This window comes from Labrus mixtus, chromosome 11 (genome assembly GCF_963584025.1).
Source record: "Labrus mixtus chromosome 11, fLabMix1.1, whole genome shotgun sequence".
NCBI classification, from domain to species: domain Eukaryota; kingdom Metazoa; phylum Chordata; class Actinopteri; order Labriformes; family Labridae; genus Labrus; species Labrus mixtus.
The window spans coordinates 10056985-10081412 of record NC_083622.1 but is presented as its reverse complement, the minus strand read 5'-3'; the positions used below and the strand labels follow the sequence as shown (position 1 = coordinate 10081412).

Genomic DNA, 24428 nt, shown 5'->3' with positions numbered 1-24428 from the left:
ATGAAGGCATCAGCTGATTAATAAGCGACCTTTTGGAGGGCTAAGCATGATACAGTTTAGATCAGTGTCATGAGGTGTCATGAGACTCTGGGGCAAACACACACACACACACACACACACACACACACACACACACACACACACACACACACACACACACACACACACACACACACAGATACACAAGATAAGATGATGAGAATATTGGATCCAAAGTTTAACCGGTAGGTCCAATTTAGTTGAGCTGGGGAATGTGAAAGAAAGAGCCTATCAGATGTTTCAGATGAGTAGCAGAGAGAACTCCCGTGATTCCCCGCTAGCCTCCACGTCATGTTTTGTTATTGTAGTATTGATTGAGAGCCCCCTGGTGGCGGAATCTACATATTGTATCTTTAAGGTGTTTATTTTCGAACCTGATTATATGGATACAAACTAGTGGAAATGTGTTGCAGAGGCTGCATTTAAAATCATAAATGTAAACAGTTAGGATCTGTGTGACTGAATGTGGGGTGGGGGCGGGGGGAGGGGGGGGGTAAATAGGCTATTTAGATATACTTTTGAAGTTCTATTTCTATGTAAAAGCGTGAACAAATGCTTTATAATTAAAAAAAAAAAAAAAATGTTCCTCCTATCTTGTGTTTACGTTGTTTAAATGCGGTCAGATGAGTTCCGGAGGTTACAAGTTAAAGACCTGTCGCTGACAACTTAAGAGCGTGCGTGTAACGGTGTGTATGCGTGCATGCGTATGCGCGCGTGCGCAAGCCTTCCGTGCGGAAATGCGTCCGTGCGCGAGATGTCTCTCTCCCCCGGTGCCTTACGTGACATTTCCCCGGAGGAGCGGTGCACTGGAGCCTGTGTGCTGCAGGCTACAGTATCCTCACACTGAGCGCCACCAAGAGAGAGAGAGCGAGACGAGAAAACAGAAAACACAACATACAGGAACTGCGACGGAGAGAGAGAGAGAGAGAGTTGACTGCTCGACCCAAGTGCGCTATCAGCTGCTGGAGGCTGGACAGACAGGCGGTGTGGGGACGCTGATAGAGGGGGGGGGGGGGGGGAGATACTGAGATAGGGAGAGATAGGAGGTGAAGGGGGCACGAGGCGGAGGACAGAGCTCTCCCTCGTCGTGGGTGACGGTGGTACAGATGGGTGCGTCTCTCCCTGGCTCGAGCCGGCAGCACAAGCGGTCACCCTAATGCAGCCTGACATCCAGCTGCGAATGACACTCGGCTAACAGTAAGTCAAACTACACCTTCACTCAATTATCTCCGACTCTTGCTCATTTTATCGCCTTTCTTTTTTCTTTTTTTTTAAATGTCCAGGGCCTGAGTGACATAGTAGGAAGCAAATGTCACCATCTGTCATTCCTGTGTGTTGCAATAAGAGCGTCAGCACGTAGAAACTTTTACTGCCTGCATACTGTTTCAGGCTGTTGTTCTCCATATCAGATGCAGCTGCAGCGTCAGGGCTGTGTGTATGCCTGTAACACCACCATATGGCTGCTTTTGTTGAGCAGAGAAAGGAGCATTATGGGGTGTGACTTCACTGTAACCTAGATACAGCTGTATGCGTGTGTACACCTCAGTCATATGCAGGCTGTTTGCTTTGGTCAGGGGCAATGAATAGCAGGCATTCAGACCTCTGCGCGGCCGTTGGTCAGGGCATAAACTGTTCTGTTTATAACTTGTTTCCCCTACAGGCTTGCATGTGCTTTCTCCTCCTCCTTCATGCACACTTAAAATTAGCACAAAAAAATAAAATACCATCTTAAAATACATGTAGAGAGAAAGTCAAGCGCTGCATCAATGCTACAGAGCTGCAGGCGTCCCAAGACAAAAGCACAATGGAAAGTTTTGGGAGTGCCAGCACATTTTTAAATCACTCTCGAGGCTTTTTTAGCGCCTGTGCTTTCTTACCCAGGGCTGCGAGAGTCGACAGGGGGGTCTTTAGAGGATTGATTCCTTCGCAGGTTTTCAGTTACAGCAGCTACCTGCCTGACAGCCACCCTGCAGGCTTTGCTCACTAACAAAATAAGAAAGAAACTGAAAAGAGCATAATGTTTATCCACATTTTAGTGCTTATACTGGAGTTTCAAAGTTCAGGTTTTATGGTAGGGTTCATGTAGGTGGTTAGGGTAAGGAGTCTGTATTTGACATTTTAAGAGCGCTCATCCTGTATCGGCCTCTCTCCCTCCTACACCTCTCTTCCTGAAACTGTGTTTACTAGATGTCTATCTTCATGGCAATCTAAATACCAAAGGGAGGAAAGGGAAATGGAAGGAGGGGTTACCATGCAAATCCTGCTCTGCTGCCGTGGGGCACAGTGAATGTGTGTTTAAACAAATTAACCACAGATTGACCTCCAAGCTACAAAACAACTAAGTGTGCATCTTTCATGTTGAATTTATTCATGACCAGAGTCTAAAGGGCTCTCATATACAGTCTAACATTCATCCAAATCACCCATTGGCTCATATTTTGTGTCCTATTAGAGTGTTAAGTGATCATTAGAAGTTCAGTTTCTCCATCTTTTATCTACCAGAGTATAAACATTTCATATATTTGTCAACTAAGGCAAGAAAACACAAGTATTTTAGTGTCCAAGCTGTAAGAAAAAGGCAGTTCACATGAGAGGTTCAAAGACAGGAAAGGGGAGCACATGAACTTTTGAAGGCCATATTGCACAGCCTGGAGGGACTGTGGATTTGTTCCTAATCACTTCTGATGAAGGCACATTACAAAAAGATTTTTAAAACCAAAATGCCAGTATTTCATGAACAGGAAGATGCAAGCGTGTTCATGCAAGGCACTTCACCATCCTATTAAAATTGTAACCAATCCCTTTTTGATGGATTTAGAAGAAGCACATCAAGGTGATATAAATAGCATTTAAGGAGAGTAGAACAATCCAGGAGCGGATGAAATTGAAGCAACAATAGAATACATAATTAAAGTGTGTTGTGACGTATTCATAAGTAATCCCAGATTAAGCGAATGGTTTTCAAAGGAGAAAAAAGTCGGAGAAAAACGATTCACTGTTTTAGAAACCATCGGCTCTATTTTGAGAAATGATTCATTTAAACTCAGACGGCAAATACGACTCACTCATATTTTTGAAGACTCTACAATGTGCTTCTTAAGACTGATTTGTAATAAAGAATTAAAGCTTTATTTTAGATATTATAATGGCACTAATAAACCTCACAAATCTCAACATGTATAATTGTAATGTTTGCCTGTAAGAGACCATAAAACACGTCTTTTCTCCGTGTTCTTCTTCCTGTCTGGGGCAGCTGGCACCATGCTCCCCCGAAACATGCGAACAGGTGGCTGTGACCTTCCGGGCGTGGAGTCAAGCGAAGTGCCTCTCATTGGCTACCGGCCCTTGTCACCTGACAGCAACACCAACCAGTACGGGAGGGGAAGCAGCAGGGATGAGCTGGACACTTCACAGGTGAGTGTTTTCTCCCTGCGTCATTGAAACACATCCATCATCTGAGTCACTGGAGCGTGTTCCAGAGAGGGATATGAACCTCTCCCTCAAAGCTCTGAGGTGATCTTTGTTTTATCTGCTTACTTCATTGGTTTTCTTCTGACCACACAATAAAGTGGGGAGTTTTTTTTTTTTTTTTATCTCTCATGGTTTTGCTGGCAGATGCAGCGAAGTAAAAGATGTGGTCGGCTGGTTTTTTAAGAAAACCCTGAGGGCATCAATTCAGTGTGGTGCAGACAGAAAGGAAGGGGAAATGAAAATAACATAGTTTTGTAAAGCTGCTTTCACACCAGGGCAATGCTGCTAGTTTTCACAAACTGAAAGATTAAGATGAAATGTTAAGTCATTTTTTGGATCATAGTTTAACAACAAAACCATTGAAATTAAATGGCAAATTTTTCCTTTTACTTATGTCACAGTTTAAGGCCCCAGAGGACTAACCACAATGACTGGGATGAGCCCCTTTTCTCCAGCGCTACCATGTAGCTGATACATAGACTGTAAGACATGGAGATAGTCTCGGTCAGCACGTTTATGTGCACAGTTAAACGCACAGGATGTAAATTTTGCCGCCATGGGGCTCTCAATCAAAACAATAACAAAAAGATGATGTCGAGGCTAGCGGGGAATCATGGGAGGTCTCCCTGCTCCCCGCAGAATGAACTCCAACTAGATCGTTGTCAATACGAACGGGCGAAACAGACTGAGGAAGAGAATATGTTTACAGACGATGTATCAATGTATAATTTATATGGTGTTTTATTATCACAGCAGCACATACAGCAACAGTACGGCAGCTTTCACTAACAGCATATGCTTCCTTATGTAGCGGCCTTTGACATAACATCCGGTGTTTCCTTGGTAACGATAAACATGTTGTGTCTGTCATGGCGGCTTCATGGCGGCCGCCTCGACAAGACACGTCCCGTTACAACTATGAAATTACAGACTTCTCTGGTTTTCATAACTGTTGGAAATTGTTTAAGTAATGTAAGTACTCAACAAAAAAATGTATATAACATAGGGTTAGTCAATTTTTAATGAATTTATATATTTTAATGGAAACATTCTAATACAATTCTACATATTGTACCTTTAAGTCGGATGACCACTAATGAAAAAATTCACACTAAGCCTGTTTGTACTGCTAGTGCTATTAGGCAAATGTAATCTTGCTTATTCAAATATTAGATGATATAAAATGTCTCTTGCTTAGCGCTAGACTGTTAGTCTTGTTTAAAATAGCATTTTAAAGATGTTCTTTCAATCTCTTGTGATTGTTTTTTAAGTCATCTTTTACACAGTTTGTGACTGAAGTGCACTGACTCTATAGATAACATCTGTAAAAATAATGACCTTTTGAACTAACTTTGAGGAAGTTAAAATATTCACAGCACAGGTGGATTTCCCACGACCTTTCACCTCTGTTAATGTTAAGCGGTGATGCTGAGGTTCCTGAGTCTCATCAATACTTTTACAAATAGCTACCGTCCAAACTTCTCTCTTGCATGTGTGGTATAAAACTCCAGACTTTGACAGCTCAAGAGGTGATATTTTCCCTGAGTCACAGTGATCTACTGACCCACTCTCACATGAGCCTGCATATAGCTCTCTGGGTTAACTTCACACAGAGCCTCAAAGACCTCCTCACAGCTAAAAAAAACAGGTTGCTCTGACTCTCTTTCTCAGTGAGCAGACTTCCTCTGTGCTCGAGTCACACATTGCAGCTGCTGGACCTCGCTGTTAATAATGCATGGGGGCCGTTTGGCTGCTCGATGAGGTGTACACCTGCTCTCCCTGTAAACAGTGTCCAGTATCACAGAGCGTCTCCAAGGACAGTCTGTCGAGTGCAATCCAATACGACCACTCGCTCATTCTTTCATGAGGGAAACTTGGATGTATGAGTCAGAATGCATGAAGTGACAACCTTTGAGTTCACAGTTAAGCTTTTAGGTGAAAGAAACTCAGCATAAAGCGTGTCTTCGTGCTCAGTTTTGTAGATTGTGATGGCATATGAAATTCCAGATAAGAGATAAAAATACGTTTATATTTTGGAGCCAGTTTAGTTTTTTCTTGCTGGTTTGTTTCTGTGAACTGAAGATAACTGAACAAATGTAGGTAAGGGTTTCAAATAGCAGAATCTTTGACCTGCAGCCACAAAAGAGCTGAGATAAAAGTCTAAGAATTATATAGATATCAAGTTTGGTTTTAAAGTTTTTATAATAATGTCTTCTCATCTCTATAATTATCATTTTATGTCAAGGGACTCATTCATGGTTATTAATGGGGGTGTGACTGAAACACTGCTCCCTCAATTGTGACATTGGAAAGGTGTGTGTGGAGGAGGAAGCTGGAAAAGAAATGACCACAAGTATTTGTAAAGCAAACGAAGACAAAGTCTACAAAAGAGTTATCTCAGAGTTATATTTGACCGTCCAATCACTGAACAAAGAAAGCACACTTGTTGTTAAATCAAGATGGGAAGCAAACGGCGGCATGACAATTACACAAGAGAAATCAGAAGATATTTTTCAAGCAACGATGAAAAACAACAAGCTCTTTGCTGTGGAGAGTTTTCTTGGAAAAATGTAATTCCATATTTCTGTACCCCTTCGCAAAGACAAATCCATTTCAATTCAGACTGGTGGGAGATGATGCGGACGCAAAGACGCAGTTTCCTCGCTGTCATCCCACTTCGGTTTCAATCTCATAATATATTGGAGACGGCCGATATTATCGGCTGGCTGATTAATCGGTCGGGCTAGTTTGTGCTTAAACCACATATGGATGCAATGTCCACTTTAATCCCATATGTACACATATTGCTTGGCTATAGCTGATTACTGTGTTAACCCATACACACTTTTTAGAGGACAAAGGCAACAATACTTGTCTGGGTATTTCTGCAGAAATGATTCAGTAAAGTATTATAACAGGATTCAGATTGAGGCAAAGTGTGCCACCTTTGCCCTACAGACTGACTGGAAGACCATCCCACACTGATGATATCTCATTGAGTAATCAAATCCTCAGGAGGTTTTTTTTTTTCCTTTCAGGGGAACAGAACAGCTTTGGCTTTAATGCCTCAGAGTTTTACTTAAAAGCAAGCAGATAACGGGCACCAGGGGAAACATAGATGAAAGCCGACGAAGAGGAGCAGAGAGAAAGATAGGAAGGAAGGGGTCGGGGGTTGTGAACCACTCCAAAAAAACAATGGTTATCTTTAAATAATACTTCAGAAGATGTATTTACGATCCCTTGTTTGCTTGTAAATAAGGGCATGTGTGTATTTGTTCAAAGACAAAGCTTTTTAGCACAGCGGAAGCCTGACTTCATGGATTTATTTAAGGAAAAAGGTGGTTGTTTTTTGAGTCGGCGGGTGAAAAAAAAAAGGGTCAGCTTCCTGCCCTTTGCCTACCAAAAGCTGACGTCGTTGCTCAAGAGAAGGGGAGGATGCAGTCTTGACTTGTGATGGAAGGAGAGGGGAAGAAAAATAGCTCCGCAGCACGACAGCACGTCCTGCTTCCTGTGTTTGTCTCCACTTATTATGTGCTTCCTGTCTGCAGCTGGAGGGGAGGGGGGGGGCTTTAAAAGAAGGAGAGCTTAGAGAAGATATCATCTTTTTAAAAAACATAAAGTTCCAGTTATGACAAAAACAATGGTTCACATGGGAAAAGTCAATATTGGTTCGGCAAAACCTCTCAAATCAGGGCCTTTGAGTCTTTTATTATGAACCAGGAGCGACTCATGCCACCCACCACAGTGCCCGATAATCCTGACGCTTATCCACCAGGCAGCTGAACTCCAAACTACACACACCTATTATGTTTAGGAGAGTTTCTCCACTGAAAGAGAGGCTGACTCTGACCCAGATTTCAGCCTGCTTTCAAACAGCAAACCCATTTGGTGCTCCACTGAAAACCATTTTATCTTAAGTATCTCGATACAGCGGCCCTGACTGGAAAAAAGGAAACACAGCAAAGGGCTGCTTGACTTTGAGCCTGGGACTGAGGTCCACAGAGTCACTGTGCTCAAGTACTAAAAGCCATACAAATGTAACAGTCTTTATAAGTCTGCACCAATGCAAAAGCTTCAGGGGATTTGACATTGTCTTACATATAAGCTACATTTAAACCCATTTCAATTATTAAGCTCTCAGTGTGACTTGTTAGCGTCAAGATAATGTTAACGTTAATGATACTGCTCACTGCCTGCACATGTATCTCATCTGTCACCTCTCCTTCATCACCTTTTTTTTTTTTACACATTCACAGTTTTCCGGCTGAGTAAGGTTCAGCTAAGGTCAATAATATTCTCATATATTATTTAATTTTGATAAGTTTTGTGATAACAAATCCTCTTTCTGCTTAATGACATGCAGGAACACACAGACAGTTTAATAAGGCTTCAAGCAACAAAATGAGTTTCACCTACCGATGTTGTGAGAGAGGAAGGATATTTAACTAAAATTAGAGCACAACAAACTTAACGTCCTCTGAAGAAAATTGTAATTCATTGTATTTCTCAAACCAGCACTTCTGTCATATTTCATAAACTAAACCTGTGCACGTTTAAAATGTAAATAAATGAGCTGAAATATGAACTCACCAAGATGTAGAATTAAAAAAAAAACCTTATACAAGTTGTGTGTTGTATGCCCTCATGATAGGTGATGTCATTGTTTGCGAAGCCTCTCTGTCAAAGTATATACACTTTGTGTGCACTTTTGCTTTTGAGGATGACTAATGCTCGTCAGCGTCGTGTAACTTTAACTGCTCAGACCCTGAAGTATAGTTTGAATAATATCTCACATGTCTTTATTCAACCATTTATTGTTTACTTGAAAGTTTTGCACCCATCGTTTAAGTTTTTTTTTTTCCACTAAGCACTTATTGCTAAATATTGCAGTTTTCTATTTGTCTGTAGCGTCCAGACAACTCTTTGTCTTCAGCTCTGTTTCCATCTTCATGAGAAACTCAAGCAAATAAGCTGTAAAAAATCATAAAAGAGCTCTCTTTAAGAACTGATGGAGGTAAACTAAAGCGAGTAAAAAAGAAGCCAGGAAGATTTAAATATCATACAAAACTAGTGCTAAATGCTAATGCTAAAGCTAATCTTTATCTGTTTGCTTCTATTAAAACTTTCTGATGTGAATTCACTGCAAGGCGAGTACTCATCAGCTACCTTTCCGGCACCAGTTTGGCTCCGCCCACAAAACATGTCATCACTGTGTACAAACACAGAAATGATCTATGGTAGGTGAAACATTAATTAGCTTACAGCCGTCCCCCCACACACACACACAATCACACACAATCACACACACACACAATCCCACACAATACTGTGAAAGTCCCACCTAGCTAGTTAACATGGCTTCACCCTGCGATGTCATTAACCCTCTAAATAAACACAGCGTGCTTCCTGGTTTACTGGCTGTGTGAACATTTATTGGTTCTCTTTACAAGACTGCAGACTTCTTACTGCTCACACAGCGTGTCAGACTGCCGGATGAAACAAGTACAATATGAAGGCTGTCCAACTTCTACCTGTTATCAGATATTCAGATAATCAGGCTAATTGTTGTTTAGCTAAGTGTTGTAGTAAGCAGCAGTTAAACCGGTTTATCTGCACAGGAAGGTCATCCACAAAGACGAAAAGAGAGCAGGAGAGCGGAGAGGAGAGACTGAAAGAGAGGGGGTATTGTTCTGGAAATAGCTCCAGGGCTTTGTCTCTCAGAATGTGTGTTTGTGTGCGTGCATGTGTGTGTGTTTTTGCAGCAAAGTGCCCTGGCTTTTTCCTATTGATGAGGGTCTCTATTTGTGTGAGCAGTGTGTATTCTAACTTTTCTGCATGTGAGTAGGAGTGACTCTGTAGAAAAGTGACTCCCTCTAAATGAGTATTTCGCTATCAGTCACAACATATCCCTATCTCTGTGTGTGTGTGTGTGTTTGTCTGTGTGTGTGTGTGTGTGTATAATGGGTGTGCCCAGGCTCGCAGGGGCCGGACTTTAGCTCCTGCTTCAGGTGTGTCTTTGTGCAACACAGCAACAAGACGCATAGAAGGGCAGACAGTCATGACATAAACATTTAGATGTAGGTCAAGGGGAATAAGGGGCGGTCAAGAGAAGACAAAAGCGGGAGACACAGAGGAGAGAAAATGGAGAAAATGAAAACACCATGTGTACCTTTATCCTGAAGAGTTCCAGGAAGCTTAGGGATTGCTACCTGTCTGGACTTGCAGAGGTAAAAGGTAACTTGTGTGACCATTTTTTCCCCTCTTTTTGTGTGAGTTTGTGTGCGGGTGTGTGTTTTATTTTCGGATTGATTTCATGAGAAAGATAGAATCAAAAGCAGATTTGTGCAGCAGCCAGCGCAGATATCAGCTAGAATAACAGGTTTGTTTCATAGGCCGTAAAATTCAGGGCAGCAGGATCCTTCTTTTTTAAATGCAAAGAGCGCCTGGTTGGAGTGTTGACCTTCGATCAAGTCAAGCTAAGGTAATTTGAAAGAGGCTAATAGAGGCTAACATATGCATATTACAGCTAATTACACCATAGGTTGGACGGGGGGAGTAATTGGACTCAGGCACTTCTGCTGTCAGCATGAATAAGATTCTTGGTTCTTAGGTGGTGGTGGATTTGCATATGAAAGCTCACAAGTCAGCACATGTAAAATGAATGAAACAGGTCATTGGATCTTTGTTTTTAGAGTGTAATGACCGATAGAAAGGTTGATAAGATGTTTTATTGGTCTATTTGTTTGGACTACATTTCCATGGTGGGGCTCGTGTGTTTCACTGATCCCAAACTGTTGACGCAGGATAAAAACAGACAGAATGACTTCACAGTGTTTTGCTCATACATTATGTAGTGTGGAAAAGTTCACAGTTGCGAAAGCGTCAGGGTTAGAAGACGAGGGAGACGGGTGACGTGATATTCATAAAGGTAACATGCCCAATCTGTGATCTGAATGTAAACAAAAAAGACAGCGCCAACCACCACAATCAACAACAGGAGATAGTAACAGACTGAGAGAGAGAGAGAAGAGAAACAACACAACACTGCTACTCAATCTTTGTTATTGATGATGCTGTTTAAGATGTTTTTACATTGGCCCTTGTCAGATGAGAAATGCCTTTAACTGAAACTTTGCAGGTATATTTATGAACATACATGAAACATACTGTACATACATGTATGAAGGAATTTTAAAAATAAAGCTGTAACAGCCAGCAGAGAAAGACTCAGAAGTAAAATTAGCAAACTTACTTACCAAACGTCAGCCCGATGATCGACAGGCGACCAGTCCGGGGTGTACGTCTCGCCCCTCGTACAATGACAGCTTGGACCCCTAATGGAAGAAGTGGTACAGATAATGGACGGATGGATGGATGGATGGATGAATGGATGGATGGATGGAAAGATGGATGTATAGATGGATGGATGGATGTATAGATGGATGGATGAATGGATGGATGGATGGATGCATGTATAGATGGATGGATGAATGGATGGATGGATGGATGGATGCATGTATAGATGGATGGATGGATGGATGATAAATGGATGGATGGATGATAGATGGATGGATGATAGATGGATGGATGATAAATGGATGGATGATAGATGGATAACAAGATAAAACTGGAGTCCCATAAGTGTATCAGTTAGATATAAACATGCAGTATTTCTCTGGTTTTCTGACTTTTTGTGAAACAGTTTATAATTTTACCATTTCAGATCTCAAGTAATTACTAAACTGATATGAAGAGTTTAGAAGTAACAACTCATAGACACATGAATGGTGACAACAGGCCCTGAGTTGATGAACAGGGGTGGAGCAAAAGAGTTGATAAAAGTTGCATTTCTTTAAGCCTCTGATGTGCTTTATTTTAATTTAAAGTCATATTGTGTAGAGAAACTAGAGACTATTTAATGTAACACAATAAAAAAGAACAATAATTGCCTTTAAATTGGACTAAAGAAGAAGACGTATAAAGTACCTCTAAACTGTACTTTACTATATCACTTGAGTTAATGTTATTACTTTGAACCACCTTAATGAGACATTAAAAATGTGTCATCTTTCTCTTCTCTCTCTGCTGTTTTATTAAAATGTCTCCATGGCGTTGCTGCATATCACACTTCTTCTTCTCTCTAATAAAGTACTGTGACTCATCTGCTGTGTGTAGCATGAGTCGGCTGCAGAGTCCTGCTGCCGGGGAGCTGTGTGTGTCAATATGTGGTGTGTAGTAGCTGTTGAGCCTGGCCTGTAAAGCTGCCAGGGCTCGTTCATATACCTGGATTAAACTTGGCCGCGGGCAAATTAATTGATTTTAAATCAATCAATGCTGGAAGGTTTCAGTTATACAACAGTCCAGGGGCTATAGCAGGTATGAGTGAATGAGACCCTTTAAGGTCCAACCCAAGCATTCAATGTTAAATATGTAAAGTATTATATATGTTGGTTTTTACAACGTATACTCAGTAATAATAAGTGGGCTGCTTAATGTTTATTCAATCCTCGGGTGGGGAGTGAGTCCTTGCCCCAAGTGGAGGAGTTCAAGTATCTCGGGGTCTTGTTCACGAGTGAGGGTAGGATGGAGCGTGAGATTGACAGACGGATTGGTTCGGCGTCAGCAGTAATGCAGGCGTTGTGCCGGACCGTTGTGGCGAAGAGGGAGCTGAGGCTGAAGGCAAAGCTCTCGATTTACCGCTCGATCTACGTTCCAACCCTCACCTCTGGTCATGAGCTATGAGTAGTGACCGAAAGAATGAGATCGCGGATACAAGCGGCCGAAATGAGCTTCCTCCGGAGGGTGGCTGGGCTCAGCCTTAGAGATAGGGTGAGGAGCTCGGACACTGGGGGGAGCTCGAATCCTGGAGTAGAGCCGCTGCTCCTCCGCATCCGAAGGAGCCAGTTGTGGTGGTTTGGGCATCTGTTAAGGATGCCTCCTGGACGCCTGCCTTTAGAGGTTTTCCAGGCACAACCAACTGGGAGGAGACCCCGGGGCAGACCCAGAATGTGCTGGAGGGATTATATATCCCGTCTAGCCTGGGAACGCCTCGGAATCCCCCAGGAGGATCTGGAAAAGGTTGCTAGGGAGAGGGAAGTCTGGGTTGACTTACTGCGCCTGCTACCACCGCGACCCGACCTCGGATAAGCGGAAGAAAATGGATGGATGGATGGGAAAAAAAAATTATTTTCTAAAGAGAATCTAATTTGTCAGTGGGACATAAAAGTAAAAAGTATCAACGCAAAGCCATTTGTTGAAGAAGGTTTAAAAGTTTTTTTTTATTGTTATTATTTAGAGATAACAGTGCATAGAGTCAGAAATTAGGGAGCGAGAAAGTCGGGAATGACATGCGGGAAAGGAGCCACAGTTCAGATTTGAACCCGGCAACCTGCTTGGAGTACCTCTGTACATGGGGCATGCACACTAACCACTCAGCACCCTGGTTTAAAAGTTTTCTCTTGGTTTTTTTTTTTATGTAAAAGTTTATTTCATACATTCTTCTATGCCATTGTTTGTTTCCCTGAAACCCTGATGTGTTTTTGTACTCTATTCAGTTTTTACTCCGGGATTCATCCAATGAAACGAGCTAAAAATGGAAAAGTCTCTGGTTGAAGTTTATGTGCAGTCTATCATTTTTGATCGTGATCAGATTGCCTTGGTACTAATTAAAGGGAACACAGACCAAAGAGAACCACAAACTACTCACCCAATAAGAACACTACTACTGTAATCCTTTGGAGACTAAATAAGATCAGTGCTTTTGTAATAATGCATGTTTTCTTTGTTTTGTTCTGTTCCTCAGGCAGAGCCCTCCCCAATGAAGACCACCTGGTACTGTCCTCTGGATCTGGTAGGTTCAGCTGTGTTGTGTTTGAAGTAACATGCATAATGTGGCTGTGAGTCAGGACAGTTATAAAAACAGGGTCACGGCGTCAGGGACTTTCCCTGAAGCTATAACTGTTCCTAAGAGCTCCATGTAGCATGTGCGGCGAGTCTGCGTAGGTTCTCAGTCATCCAGGTCATGGCTGTTTGAAGACTAATCCAGAGGCAGCTGGACTTGGTTGAAGATCTTGTCCAGTTGCCTTTGGATCAAGCTTTGAATTTCATATCTTGATTTTATGCTTCATCTTTGGGTATCGAGTGTCTAAAGAAGGGCAGTTTATTTATTTAATGAGACTCCTGCCTATAAGTGCAAGTTTAATAAATTCAGTAAAAATTCAAGTTGAATTTGATTTTCTTTGTGATCTAAACTTGGTGTCTCTGCTCTACAGTCCACTGTGGTGGAGGAAGAGGAGGATGGAGTGATCTACACAGTGGTGGTCAAACAGCAGCATGGGGCACTCAATAATCCATTGGTAAGTCCGGTCTGGTTTAGTTGAGACTGTCAAGACCACAGTAACCGAGACCAAGACATACCTGAGACCATAAACATTTAGGGATCGAGACCAAGTCAAGACCAAGAACAAGGCAGGATGAGACTGAGACAAGACCAAGTCCATGAATTTCAGCAAAAAATCATGTGTGCAAGGGGGCTTGTCACTCATTTAGACTGAAACATTGGGAAGGTTGCGGCCGTAACTGGGGGAAATAAATCAAACTACAATTGAATTAAAGTTATAGTTTGTTTTAGAAAGAGGCATTTGCCTTCTCATCACAGTAATGACGTGAAAAAAATTGCCAATCAATAGTGGTCTTTACCGGTCTTGATTTAAAATCCAGAGTCCGCCCAGTCTGACACAAGACTGACTAAAAATGGTTTCGATTCCGAGACCTTCAGAAAGTTATCTCGAGACCAGTATTGAGACCAAGACCGATCTTGAGTACTACAACACTCCTTTGAAGTAATAAAAAATCCCATTTGTGCCTCTCATCCTTCTTGTTTGTGTCCAGTCATCAGTTACTCGCTCCCAGTGTCTGAAAGCAGGGACAGAGGAAAAGCTGGTGCTCCACCTCCTTCACTCCTTCTCTATGGGAGATTCCTCCTTCATCACCATCTTCCTCTCCACATATCGATCCTTCACTTCCACGCGGAGAGTGCTGGACATCCTCACAGACAGGTGGGAGAGTTGTGGAATTACTGAATGTTTATCCTTTTGCTTCTCTTAGACAATCTAGTTATCAGTGACAGTTAAAGGTCGTTCCAGATGCAGTGATGCACAGCAGGCAAAGCAGCTGTCAATATCCTGTCTCACTGGCTTTGTGCTCTAAAGCAGATTTAAAGAGAAGCCGTGCTGAGAGTCTACAGCAATGCTTGGATCTCTGTTGGGCTGCACTTTCCTTCCAAGTACGCTAAGGGAGTGATTTAACTAATAACAACATGCCACCAAGTTCACAAAGACATACCATCATTCTAATGTTTAGAAGGTGTAGGTAAAGGTCTAATACCCAAACTTTTGTAGATTCATGTGGGAAAATCCTGGGACATTTTCAGGAGTTTTGTGCAGGTGTGAACACGCCATACAATTGCTAAACGTTAACTAACGTTAGCAGCTTACTTTGGCACTCTGACCTTTGAGTTCTGGGCACATGTGACAATAATGGAACTAGATAAAGGCAGACACTACGTCTTTAAATCCACACTGGCGCAAGCTTACTAAATTAATTGTTGTACTAAAGAGTTGATCAGCTAACCATGAACCTGTTTTTTATTCTACCAAAGGAACAGTTGTCTAGCTCTCCTTTGCAAGCCGATTCTAATTAAAACAGCTGTTTGGATGTTGATTCTTTAACGTCATTAAATGTCACTTCACAATACAGGACGCACTTGTGTGTTTACTCATAATAACGGCGGCTCTGCAGTGTTTTCTGTTTGTATAAACAATATGTGCCTGTGAAGTCTCATCGGCTCTGTGATGAAGTCGTACTAAATAATGGAGAAATTAATGAAAGACCTGTTTGGAAAGTTCCTCCGGAGAGAGTCATTGTAGATGAGTAAACATTATGACAACACCTTTGTTGAAAAGCATCCAGAGAAAAAGAAGCCATACATGAATTAATCACAGAGCAGACACAAGCCAATGATACGAGTGTTTCTGTTTTTCTGCTCTGCTTAACAGATTGGAGACCCCGCCGGGGGACAACGAGAGGAGCCAGATCAGACAATCTTTCAACAAGTGAGTTTCAGCATTTCAACAATTTCATTCCACTTTTATTTCAACATGCTGAGTTTGTCTACATATATTTAGTCACAATAACTGTGTGCAAAAACACAACTTGTTAAACAAGAATTTTAAGGCCCTGACACTCGAAGGAGACGGCAAAGAAGTAGTGTAGAAGAAAGGCCGACTGTGGCGTTGCCTCGCGTCTTGGCCAAGAAGTTGCACTTGAACACACCACAAGACTACAGCCGACGGCCAACGGCGGTAGTCCGTTGTTATGATACGAGAAGACCATTTTCACACCGCTGTCGTTCACCAGTCGTATTATAGGTAGCCTACTAATGGGGAATAATGTCTGATAAAAAGTTGAAAATGGCGCTGGCGTTGTCAGCCCTTGGTCTTTTAGTGGAAAAAGAAAAGAGGAGGCGGAGGAGACAAATAAGGAGAAACTGCACTAATGGATGAAAGCATGGATACTACAATGAAACCCCCCGAACAGCCAATCAGAGAGATTCCTCTCACCAACCGCGCCGACGCCGACCAACGCTGATACAACATGTGGAATCGGCCGAAAAAAAGGCAGACAGGTAGCGATCTCTAGAGCGATCTCCTTGGTGTGTCAGGGCCTTTAAACAACCAAGTATAAGCAGAGAACACCAAACAGAAGACTGCAACAACAATCTCAACAAGCTCGTACTTTGACATAATTTTAAAGAGTTTTTAAATAAAAAAACTAAACTCATCTTGTACTTGATTGTTGTTTTAGCTACTGCGATAGCAAACAGTTGTTAATTTACACATCCAGCAATGAAGGAGGAATGAAAGCATGCATTGTGATCTATGTTTCTATTCATCTAACAAATGTTAGTCCACAAGAGATTTTTCTTTTCACTCTGTTATTTGTCATTAGCTGCTTTATTTTATGTGCACTCAGCCTGCCGCTGAAATCTTCCTGAATTGCTCATTCACACTGGTCCCTTAAGGCATGAAGTTTTCCCTATAGACAAGGAGTAGGGGGGCATGACGTAGTTCATTTACCATTTTCATCCCACACTCTGCTTTCCCTGAAAGAGGTCCTTGGTGCTGTTGGCTTTACGTGTCATGGGAAGCGTTTCATTGCACACAGGCTATCATTCAACCTCTGTTAACACAAAACAATCTTGATCCTTTACTTCCGAGAAATGATAGACTCTTCTCTAAGCTGCTTTTCCTGGATAAACCCCCCCTTGAGAGCGTGGTTTCTCTGCAACTTTTTAGATGTGTCAGAAAATATCAATACATTCAATCAATTCCAATCTGCAACGGCTTGTTTATCTGCTTCCCACAACAGCCAACAGCCCAGGGTTTAAAGCAGAAACACATGCACGTCCCACCAGCACAACGCCTTTCATTATACTCCCAGCACAATGTGATGACTGATTTTTTTAAATTCACTTGAAAGGTCTAACTTGGTTTCAGATGACCTCATATCCATAGAGAGCACTTTCAAGAAACTTTTTGTCTGAAAGTCAAAAATAAGAAATAAAGATGATCACATTCTGGGTTACAAAAATCACTAGAAATGCTACATTAGTGTGAACACCTTGTTTATACTTTCCCTCCTTTTATCTGCAGGGCGGTGTGCACAGTGTTCAGAATGTGGCTCTCCGAGTACCCTGAAGACTTTAAGGGTCTGGGGGAGCCCTCTCGCCTGCTGCGTCTGGCTCCCCTCTTCCCTCAGGACTCCTCATCTGCAGCTGACCTCCGTGCTCGGCTCCTCAGGATAGCCGAGGAGCTCAGCGAGAAAGCCCTGCTCCCTGATGCCCAGAAAAGTTCGTTTGAACTCGTATTAAATGGCACGGTTGATCAAGCTCTTCTGCAGACTTGTATTCTCGAGCAAACTGTGTAAACTGCAAACAGGGGGTACAATAGAAGTAAAAAAGACAACATGTGGTGGTTTGAGCTCATTGAAAAAAAAAGAAGTGGCAGAGAACTGCTTAAGAAGAATACTTTTCAGACCACTTAACACATAAAATCATGAACTCAAACACCTTTAAGGATGGCTTACAACTAAAGGACATTCCCAACAGCCTTAACTGTACTTTGTGTTTAAGGCTAATTAGCATGTATTAGCATGCTACCTGGCTACACTGGAATGGTAGCTATGGGGAGATTATATTTGATCAGCATGCACATTTTGCAAATGTGACCATGAGCTTATTGACAGAGAAAACTAACTCAACTCCCTTATTTATTTTTCAGGGCGAGAGAATAAGGAATGACATGTGGGATTCAAACCTGGGCCAAACATGGGGCGTGCACACTAACCACTGCGCCATCAGAGCCCCAAGTCCCTTACTTAAACAACTGGGTGCTGAATCCCGAAAAACAATTAGGACAGCACTCCAAATTTATATTTTGAATTGCCACACAAATGTTACGAGCAGACGCTCTTCTTCAGCGTGTAACAGGCAATCAATCATGAGCTTATTGACATCTTAGTGTTAGCATTTAGCTGAAAGACTCAGACATATATTTTCAGATCCACTTGCAGCTAAGCTTAATCTTGTTTTCTCTCATCGCCAAATCTCAAGGTCATGGGTGGAATATCTAATTATCTCCAGATCCAATTTACTTGTGTTTCCTGCGATAACAAAAATAAGTAAGCCGTTATCTTGAGAAAGCACCATTCTCTAGAACGACATTTTACCCTGCACAAGGTGAAGGATCACATCAACGGCTCTTTGATGATCTAATTCCTGCAGCTGAGGGACTAAGAAGCCATATAGAGCCTGTAAACGAAGGTGTGTTTTGTGTTTTGAATCCAGAGTTTTATTGAACAGCTTCTCTCTTTTTTTGCAGATCCGACCGGCTTCACCAGCTCCACTCCTCCAAACGCCTCCAAGTTTGAACCCACCAGTGTCCTGGGCTTCCCCGCAGCGCTCATCGCCGAGCAGCTCACCAAAATAGAGACGGTGAGTTTTTTTTTGTTGTTGAAGCCTTGAGATGGTTTTGTTTTGCATATGAAGTAAAAATACTACAGTGGTGCAGAAATGTAAAAGAGTACAGTAGTCAGTATGTTTGCATGTTATTTAGGCTCCTGCTCTGTTGATTGTGTGGATTAGTTCAGCTGTAGTTTACTGTCCATCATTTTATCCTGCCCCGCTGCTGCATTTGGTTATTTCTGAATTTAAAACAAACGGTTTATTGAGAGCAATATGTATGCAACAGAGAGGTGCAACTCCTCAAACCTCTGTCTGTGTTATTCTGTGATATTTGAGCAAACTGGATGTTAATTTAAACATCTTTTTCCGTCTTTCATCAGGAGTTATTTGTCCGTCTGGTCCCGTACCACTGCCTGGGCTCACTGTGGTCTCAGAGGGATAAAAAAGGGAGAGAAGGGGTTTGTTGGTCTGTCCGGGCCACCATACGTCAGTTCAACAAATTGGCTAATGCAGTTTTAGCTTCCTGCCTTTGTCCTACAAAGCTGCGCAGCCAACAGAGAGCCCGACTGCTGGAAAAATGGATCGGAGTGGCAGAGGTCAGTGTGTGATAATCGTGGGTCAAAGCTGTAAAAACGCTCATTTTGTGCAACTTTTAAACGCTGGAGCTTCAATAAAAATGGGGTAGATCTAGAAAAGGAAAATTCTGAAAAGTATGTCAGTTGGGTATTCAAGCTTTCACAAAACCCTCAACTGTGCCTTTCCCAACAATAAACTCCCTTTAATCCCCGAATCATAATCCTATTCTCAGCCCTGACTGTGCAAATACCATCAGAAAGTCACGCTTTGCTTGGTTTCGGCTGTGATTGTACAAGCAACTTTACTTTAATCCACGTCTGAGGGCAAAATACAAAGTCTTGATTTACGATTCTTTCCTGGATCCCTCATTACAAGGAGTGCTCTCTCTCTCTCCCTCTCTCTCTCTCTCTCTCTGTGTTTGAGTGCATGTGGGGGTAAATGTCTTTGGATGGTACGACTGCAGCGAGTGTTAAAAATCTGCATATTTTTGTCCTGAGAGGAGACTTACGAGTCCAGTTCTCCTTTAAAGGCAGTAGGAAATGCACTCTGCATGAACAGTGCGTACCACTGATGTGCTGAGTCACACAAATGTGAGTTACGACCTCGAGGCAAACAGTAGAGGTTTAAAGCTGCTTAAAGACGGCGGCATTATGGAGGAGAAATGTGGATTACTGAGCTCTGTAACAGTGTAATGGTAATTCTGCACAACATAAGTTCCTTTTGAAAATATTGAAGACCTCACAGCATCAACAGAATCTGCTCACACACACACACACACACACACACACACACACACACACACACACACACACACACACACACACACACACACACACACACACACACACACACACACACACACACACACACACACACACAGTTGCTCCCACCCAAACACATAAACATCCTGTCCCAGGTTATTACGGTCATGTGAGCGGTGTAACTTGCCAAGTGTCTTTATCTGTGAATAAAACGCAGCTTCTCTCCAGTGTTCCTGTACGAGAGCTGCATTTATCACACACACACACACAGTCTCTAACACAAACTCACACACACACTAAATCCTCTCTGGCAAAGTGAAGCATCACTGGTTTCCTGCCAAAGTGGCGTCCTGAGCTCTTTCGCAGGTTTCTTTTGGGACAGCCCTCTTTAGCAGTATACATTATTCAGCAGCTCCAGGCCGACACTGTAACTGAATACCAGCCAGACGTACACCCACAGGTGTTCTCAGTTACAGTGTGGCTATGTGCATGCGTGTGCGTATTCAAATGAGTGCATCCCTCTGTGTGTGAATTCAACAGGAGTGCCGAGCCAGGAAGAACTTCTCCTCGCTGTACGCCGTCGTGTCGGCCCTGCAGAGTAACCCCATCCACCGGCTCCGGAGGACGTGGCAGGAAACGGACAGGTAGGACGTCTACACTTCCTGTGTGGCTTATAAGTGAATTGTATTTGATCTCACATAGTTTTATTTACTGACATATATCTTCTTGATTATCTTGTCACATTTTATTATTTTATAAATTTTATGATCGTGATATTTTCCCGTCTTGAATTCAACATTTTCACCATTTTCCTGTGTTTCCTCGTAACAACTTCATGATAGTGTTTCCTCTGTCCATCAGTTCCTGTTTTTATCCGGTTCTCTATTCATGACATATTTTTAACCTTGTGCATAGATTGTAAGGGAGGGGGGGTTAGGGTCATTTCGTTGATTAATGATTTGGTTATATTTTAGAACTTTGTGCGACATTATTATTGTATGAAAAAAGGCTTATTTGGATTTTTTATGCCTTTATTTAGAGATAGGACAGTGGAGAGTCAGAAATCAGAGAGAGCGAGAGAGAGAGTGGGGAATGACATGCAGGAAAGGAGCCACAGTTCGGATTCAAACCCGGGCTGCCCACTTGGAGGCCTTCGTAGATGGGCTGTGCGCACTAACCACTAGGCTACCCGTGCCCCCTTTTCATGCTTTTTTTGTACCAAAAGCAACTTTTTGATTTTAATTACCTTTCTGATTGCCATCCATAAAAATAAAACTCAAGAGTCTAAACAAACTAAAGGAACAATGAAGGATGTGGTTGAAAATGATGTAAGATAATTAACAATTAAAATAAGTTTCAATATGATAACTGGTATGATATAAGTGAACTTTGTAAAAGGGCTGTACAGAGGCCATAGTAGTATTTCAGTAGACAGGGTATGTATGTCACCTCTGCTGGTGCCTAACAGAGTGCAGCAGTACGTCGGTCCTCCAGCAAACACTGGAGAGATTTTAAGCTGAAAGAAACAAGAAGGTCTCGATGTCAAAATATTTGTTTTTATGGCTCATATGTTTCAGTCACATGTGTTTCTCCGGCTTTAAGAAGTCAACATGTCCGCTGATGATAAGGTCTGCAGAGGAAACAAGTTAATAATAAAGGTCCAGATTTCATACTCAACCAGAGATCAATCATTTGGAATTAAGCTTGATGCTGAGCCTTGACTTATGGTTTGTTCAAGTTGTGAAACTGGATGAAAAAAATATTCTAAACTGCTGAGTTAAGCATTTATATCTCTAAAAACACTTCTTTATTATGATAAACATGGGACTATTGTTGCACTGCACTAAGTGCTTTTTTGACAGATTAATTTCTGTTTTCTTTTTGGTTAAATCTGCACGGCACAAGCAGCATTTTAATTATTATTATTATTATTATTATTATTTCATGAGCTGTAATATGCTGCGTAGTCAGGACAAGGCCTTGCTTCAAAAACACCGTTATGGGAAGTTGCTGTCACCCTCGGGTGACTTTAGTTATTGAGCACCTAGCAACTTGGTAAATAAATTTGAGTCGACCTCATAAAGAAGCAGAAGTAGAAAAAATGTGTCCTCAAAGTCATCAGAGAAAATGCCACTTCAGCAGCGTCGTCTTCAAAACGAGCTGGCTAAGCCATCCTCAGTCACGACACCGTCTCTGAATCAGTGCCCAAATTTAAAACATTCTTCTCTTATTTCTCACATCAGTCTTTGATTCTCAAACATTTTTATCTGATTTAGTTTGTTTTATTTTACCAGATCCAGATCTCTTTCACAACGCTGACCCGGCCAAGAGGGCAGCAGCACACGTCATAACAAACATGGCGCAATTAAGAAACAGTTCACAAACAATAAGTGAAGGATGTGTACATCGGTTTGTAGATAAAGTGCAGAAAAACACATCAGGCACTGATTACAGCACGGCGTCTGCTTTTGGCTTTCTGTACTCATTCAAATGTAACTTCAACAAAATCTCATCATGAATGTTCATTGGCTTAATGACGCTGAAATATAATTACTTTTTTTTCTGTAAATGAATGAATTTTTTGTTCGAACTGACAGGGAGGCAATGAAGAGATACGAGGAGCTGTCAGAGATATTCTCAGACAAGGACAACTATGCACAAAGCAGAGAGCTCCTGAAGGAGGTGAGTTTCTGTCAACACAGTTTACAAGTTATCAATGGAAGTTTAGAAATGAGTCTTCAGGTTTAGGACAGGAACTCTGCTCTGGATTAAGACATTATTCATCAGATACAGTTTAAAGGAAGAATGTGCGACATGATGTTACACATAAATACAGCAGAAATTTAGTCTATCCTCTGTAAATATCTCTCTGAGTCATGACTGTCTACAAGGAGTGAGAAGCTCGAGTCCGGCTGGCTGTGTTGTTGTCAGAGCCGTGTTTACATGGACGGCCGGCTCCTCCCCTTGTGTATAAAAGCTGTTTTAGTCAAGGACTAGAGAGAAGAAGAACATACTCACTGCTTATTTGAACGTCACGTAAAATCATGTCAACTTATATGCAATGTGATGCTATGAGCTAACCAAAGTGTGCTAACATTAGCATGCTAACACAAAAATGCAGGCCACAGACAATTGCAGCTCGAGCCAAGGACAATTTTTTGTCTGCTGCTTGCACTTAATGGTGCTTAATTATGGTGTGTTCTAATCTCATAACTCCTTCATGCAAACTTGATTGGAGGGTCGGAGGAGTGCCGCTGGAGGCTTCAGAATAGTGACCAAACAGCCAAAAGTTGGGCTATGCTTGTGCCACCAGTCTTAACGATTTATTCTAAAGTGTTCAGTTTAGACAAAGTGTTTTCTAGATATCTCGTCGTGTAACTACATTAAATTAAACTGGCTACTCAGAGGTTGATGAAGCAGTTCCTTGTGCTGGAAAGCTGCTGGTTTAATATGTCAAACAAAGGGCCGCAGTGCTAAGCAGTTCGATTTTAACAACTCTTCTGAAATATCGATCACGTTACAGGACTATTTTTACCCTGATGTGTGTTCTGCTTGCTCTTTACCGCTCGTCTTTTCGCTGCCTGCCTAAAAATAACTTCAAAGATACGCTTCTCTCTCTGACTTTCAACCTGTCACTTCAAACACTTTGAGTTTAAAACTGAATATGTAACAAAGAGAAACACACTGCAGCTCTTTGTTTCAAACTCCTTTCCCTCTTTTTTTTATCCTTAACTCAAAAACATCACAGCGTTGGACCAGATCTTAGCAATGACAGATATTTTAGCTTTCACTGTAAAAAACAGAATATCACACTCTAAAATTATTGATTTAAGATAAGATACAACTTGTTTAATCCCAAAGGAAATGATTAAAAACAAACTAATGAGCATGAAGCAGGATGTTCTGAATGAATGTTTGCCATCTCGGTTTAGTACCGGCATTATTAATGCATGTAAAAGTTTGCAACCACAAACAAAGAAATACACAACTTACAGCCAAGGTTGATGGGAGTTTGGTCAAACTCCAAAACATTTTGACAAATGATGACATTAAAGGAGCACCCACGTTTTAAAAATTCACCCTTTAGGCCACATTCCTGTACAAAACTTCAAGTCAATCCTTCCACGTTTTTTCAAAAATTTTACAAAAAACACTATCGTAAATATAATGTCGGCTTTAGATATAAATTGCCAACATCATGAGCTTGAACATAAGACTTAAAAATCTACAGCTAAACTAGCAGATATATGAGGTTCTACAATTCACTTAGCGGACGCTTTTATCAAAAGTGATGTTCATGAGAGAGTAAGTACAACACAAGCAAGGATCTAGAGAGGAGGAGACACACAGGTGCTGACAGGCATTGCACAGAGGCAAAGCACAACATTGATGGCAGTTCTTGTGAGCTCTAATCAGTGTAGAAACCATCTTCAAAATCATCATTATCAAACAAAACCATCATCGTCATCAAGGTCTTAGGTATTCATGAAAGAGCTGGGTCTTTAGCTTTTTCTTAAAGGTGCAAAGGGCCTCTTTTGGTTTTGAGCTAAATATACTTA

The 24428-nt window shown here is 41.7% G+C and overlaps 1 protein-coding gene across 3 annotated transcripts in view; it reads left to right on the top strand.

The window, feature by feature from the left end:
* Nucleotides 1–1060: 1060 nt before the first annotated feature.
* The window catches only part of rgl2 (ral guanine nucleotide dissociation stimulator-like 2), a 38212-nt gene continuing 14844 nt past the window's right edge, over nt 1061–24428 (top strand). The window contains exons 1-11 of one of the 3 annotated variants that reach the window (XM_061049898.1): nt 1061–1236; nt 3293–3453; nt 13313–13360; nt 13782–13865; nt 14401–14567; nt 15567–15623; nt 17223–17419; nt 18450–18562; nt 18913–19128; nt 20410–20513; nt 22467–22551. In XM_061049898.1, the coding sequence (XP_060905881.1) occupies nt 3301–3453; nt 13313–13360; nt 13782–13865; nt 14401–14567; nt 15567–15623; nt 17223–17419; nt 18450–18562; nt 18913–19128; nt 20410–20513; nt 22467–22551 (1224 nt within the window). In that variant the 5' untranslated portion in view covers nt 1061–1236; nt 3293–3300. Of the gene's footprint in view, nt 1237–3292; nt 3454–9525; nt 9745–13312; nt 13361–13781; nt 13866–14400; nt 14568–15566; nt 15624–17222; nt 17420–18449; nt 18563–18912; nt 19129–20409; nt 20514–22466; nt 22552–24428 lie in introns of those variants that run through there. The other 2 variants (XM_061049899.1, XM_061049900.1) reach the window with 2 other exon arrangements.